The sequence below is a fragment of the Hemitrygon akajei genome, chromosome 18, assembly GCF_048418815.1.
Source record: "Hemitrygon akajei chromosome 18, sHemAka1.3, whole genome shotgun sequence".
Taxonomy (NCBI): Eukaryota; Metazoa; Chordata; class Chondrichthyes; order Myliobatiformes; family Dasyatidae; genus Hemitrygon; species Hemitrygon akajei.
In genome coordinates, this window is record NC_133141.1 from 22,532,259 (window position 1) to 22,536,517 (window position 4,259).

Sequence of the window (4,259 nt, forward strand, 5' to 3'; positions counted from 1 at the left end):
CCTGTTTATGAATCCAGAATGAAACAGTGCAACCATTACCAATCAACGGCGCCATCCGTGTGTTAACTTCGCGTCACTTTCACTCTTTCAGTATTGGGCGGTGATCTATAAAGGTCAGTGCCAGTGCAGAGAAATCGACATTGCCTTCAGGTCCAACTTTATTAAAGACGATATCAGAGTTTCACTGAGAGGCAGACACGCAGGGAAAGATCATTACGTCATTATTGCTAATAATTATTCAAATCAATACACCAAATATCTCAAACTTGATTGATCAATTTATTGTTAATGATTTCAACACAATATACAGGGGGAAACTATACTATGTTGATGATTTTTAGAAATCAATAATAAAGCCCCATGCAAATTAATAAACACACAATAATACGGTAATAGTCACCTAATAAAGGCTGTGCGGATTAAATATAAACGCCCGCATGTCTGTCTATTCAGTTATACAGTCCTCCTCTGGTGCCCCACCCTCGACGCCTTCTTTTCCCGCCTGCAGAGGCCTTTAGAAAAGTTCTCTCCCCGGGACGGAAAATTGAAACATTCGGGAGCTTTACTCGAGATGGAGTGTCCGCAAGTCACGTTACATACACACCTTGGTCCTTCTCGAGATTCAAGCTACATTTGAAATATAACATCAGCTCCTGCCCGCTCTTGCCTGGGCTTTCTCGGTTTGGGAGAAGGGCGCGGACCTAGGTCGGAATATGGGACCTCTCTAATGGAAATGGGGTAGAGACTGGAATGCGGAGGGGGTTGGAAAGGAGCATCTGCAGGACTTTGGCATTAAATGGACAGTACTTTCAAAGAGCTAGCAGGGGTGCTTGAGCCAGACAGCTCATTATACAACGAGGACGCAACATTCTAACTTTGGGGTATGATTGACAACTCAAAACCGGGAGAAAGCTTTCAAAGCAGGTAAATATACACCATTGCAAGAATCATCTCAACATCGGTTTTAACACGAAGTGTTTCTCTTCAGAGCTCTGCACTGAAACAGGCACGCTAATGTTACATTTTGATCCAACAGGACGAACCGAGAACCGAGAATCATTCCCCCAGTCATTATTTAATTTTCTAAGCTTCGGCGGGTGGGGGGCACGACACGGTGAAACGGTATTCCAATATCCGCCCAACAGACAATACACTGCAGTACATTGTCCGTATCTTTCGTACACCCCAAATGCACACCGCGGACAAACTTCTTATAACTCAGCCGCGCTCTTACAAAACTATCTCATTTCAGAGAATTTAAACACTCTGCAGGGCGAATTGATAGTCCTCTTTAGAGTCCAGAGTTCATTGACCTCTTCGCAATTTCCCACCCCCTCCTGGTCTTGTCCTTTGCTCCGAACTTCAGAAAGAGCCGATGATTATAGCCTCCACCTCTTTCGACGGTCTCCGGTCCTTCACCAGGAGGTTAATCATACTCTCCGACTTGATGAGCAGGTTGCAGCCCAGGAAGAAAATACCGAAGATGACAGTGAGGGAGAGGACGCAGAGCACAGCGATCTGGACCACTTTCATGATGTAGAGGCTGCGCTCGTCCTGAGCGGCTGTCCCGACCGCGGCATCGCTTACAACCCGGGTGTAGTTACAGCAGGCGAGGACCGCCCGAGCAGCGGCAGCTTTCGTCGTATAGGTATCAGTAGTCGGCCAAATGGAATTCATTCTTCGCAGACGCCGAACTGCTGAGGACACGTTCTGAACTCTGCGTTACTTCGCAAACCTCGCCAGTGAAGACAGAAAATGAACACGCGTGTTTGACTGAGCCAACCAATGAATCTTCGCACCTGCCCGTTTCAGCCAATAAACCTCATCACCTTGTCAGTTTCACTGACTTGCGAGGGATTTTAATACTACTTTGGGTTAAACCATTTGTCTAATGCCAAGGGGTTCAATGTAACTCTACTGAGAGAACGGTAGGCGCAATTGCAGGTCGTCTGTATTCTTGCTTTCTATATTCAGACTGCTGTGATGAAATTGCTTTAACTTTATGTCTCATAACTCCATATGCCACGAGATACCTACTTTCTGACCCACTTGTCCCGCTCTCCCCTCGCCTAGGGCATGAGGTCCTGCTTCCCGAGCCCAGGAGAGCGCAAGACACGTGGCCGACTGGAGTGGTGGGGCGGTTCTGATCATTCAACCCGAAGACAGCTACTGTAACCGTGCAACGTGACATGTGCACCAGTGTGCCCATGACTAGGGTAACTCGGGCATTTATCATTGAGCCGGTGCTTGCAGCACATTAGGGCAGTGACACCAATCTAGATCAAAGGAAATGCTGCGCGTAGCCTGTGAGAAAGAATTCACAATGAAAATAGAAAACACTCAGCAGGTCGGGCGGCATCTGTGGAGAAATAGGGTTAATGTTCCAGGTCGAAGACCTTTCTTTTGGACCACAGTTAGAAATCCAGCCAATTTAAGTTGCAGAAACAGGTGGAGAGAAGGATGGATTAAAGTGGGGACTGAGAGAGGCTGAATGCACTTTCTGCTGGTGATGTCTGCAGAGAGAGGCAGGGTGAGGGGTGGGTGGATGTGCCCAGCAGGTCAGCCTGAGCTAAAGAATAGAGAACACTGAACCCACCTCACAGACAAATGTCCTGGCCTATTCTGATACAGACAGAGAAAGTAAGTTACCTGAAGTTGTAGAATTTTAATATTGCCTGGAAGGCTGGTGTGCCCGGACCGATGTGATGCTGTTCCTCAAGCTTTTGTTGAGCCTCAGTGCAGGAGGCCGCAGATTGATAGGACTGAGATGGTGAGTAACAGGAAGTTCAGGTTCACTACACGTTATGTGAAACTGTCATCCAATCTGCGTTTGGTTTTTCCAGTGTAGAGGAGACCACATTGTGAACACCAGATACAGTTCATTAGAAGTGTCGATGAATCACTGCCTCACCTGGAAGGACCGTTCAGATCCCTGGAGGATGGAAAGGCAAGAGGTGAAAGGACCGTATTGCCTGCAGTCCCCACCCAATAGTGTTGAATGGGAGATTGTCAGGCAGGTCACTGACTATGACTCCCCTACTCTTAGAGTCATAGAGAACTACAGCACAGAAACAGGCCCTTCCGCCCATCTAGTCTATGCTGAATCCACTAAAATTGCGTATTCCCATCGACCTGCACCGGGACCATAGCCCTGCATACCCCTACCATACACGCACCTTTCCAAACTTCTCTTAAATGTTGAAATCACGCTTGCTTGAACCACTTGGCTGGCAGCTCATTCCACACTCTCACAACCTTCTGAGTGAAAAAGTTTCTCCTCCTGTTCCCCTTAAGCTTTTCAACTTTCACCCTTAACCTCTGGCTGTAGCCCCACCCAACCTTAGTGGAAAAAGCCTGCTTGCATTTACCCTATCTATACCCCTCGTAATTTTGTATACCTCTATCAAATCTCCTCTCAATCTTCTACATTCTACAATACTAACCTATTCAATCTTTCCTTCTAACTCAGGTCCTTCAGACCCAGCAACATCCTTGTAAGTTTTCTCTGTACTTTTTCAACCTTATTTACATCTTTCCTGTAAGCAGGTAACCAAAACTACACACATACTCCAAATTAGGCCTCAGCAACGTCCTATACAACTTCAACATAATATCTCGTCTCCTGTACTTAAAACATTGATTTATGAAGGCCAATGTGCCAGAAGCTTTCTTTCTGACCCTATTTACCTGTGACACCACTTTCAATGAGTTATGAACCTGTATTCCTGGATCCCTTTGTTCTATCACACTCCTCAGTGCCCTATCATTCACTGTAAGACCTTCCCTGTTTGATCCTACCAAATTGCAAAACCTTGCACTTGTCTGCATTAAATTCCATCTGTCATTTTTCAGCCCATTTTTCCAGACAGTCTTCTTTAAACTAGTGCTGTAGGATGCTTTATGTTTGTTTATTCATTTAGTGATACAGCGCAGGGGAGACCATTCAGGCCTTTTAAGCCATGCCATCCCCACCAACCCTGACATACCCAATTAACCCTAACCTAAACTTGGAACAATTTACAATAACAAATTAACCTCAACAGCAGCAACACGCATTCTTCTAAGGCATTTCATAAGAGCATTACGATGCCCCCTCTTTCTATTACCCCAGTCACTGTGCTGCATTGTAAACACTTTAAACCACTGTTTATGTTTACATTGAAAATACATGCTAGTATTTATGCATTTATGCACATTTTATTCCATATTTGTACTTTAATTTTTAACTTCATTTTCATATAATTCTTTATTCTTTACAA

General features: G+C 45.3%; 1 protein-coding gene across 1 annotated transcript; it reads right to left on the reverse strand.

The window, feature by feature from the left end:
- Positions 1-296: 296 nt before the first annotated feature.
- Positions 297-1,816, reverse strand: LOC140741568 (protein reprimo A-like). Its single transcript, XM_073071871.1, has one exon. The coding sequence runs from the start codon at positions 1,675-1,677 to the stop codon at positions 1,363-1,365; it is 315 nt and encodes a 104-aa protein (XP_072927972.1). The 5' UTR covers positions 1,678-1,816; the 3' UTR covers positions 297-1,362.
- Positions 1,817-4,259: the final 2,443 nt, after the last annotated feature.

Excerpts from the sequence above, each read along its gene's own strand:
- LOC140741568 (XM_073071871.1), bottom strand. The coding sequence starts at position 1,677 with ATGAATTCCATTTGGCCGACTACTGATACCTATACGACGAAAGCTGCC.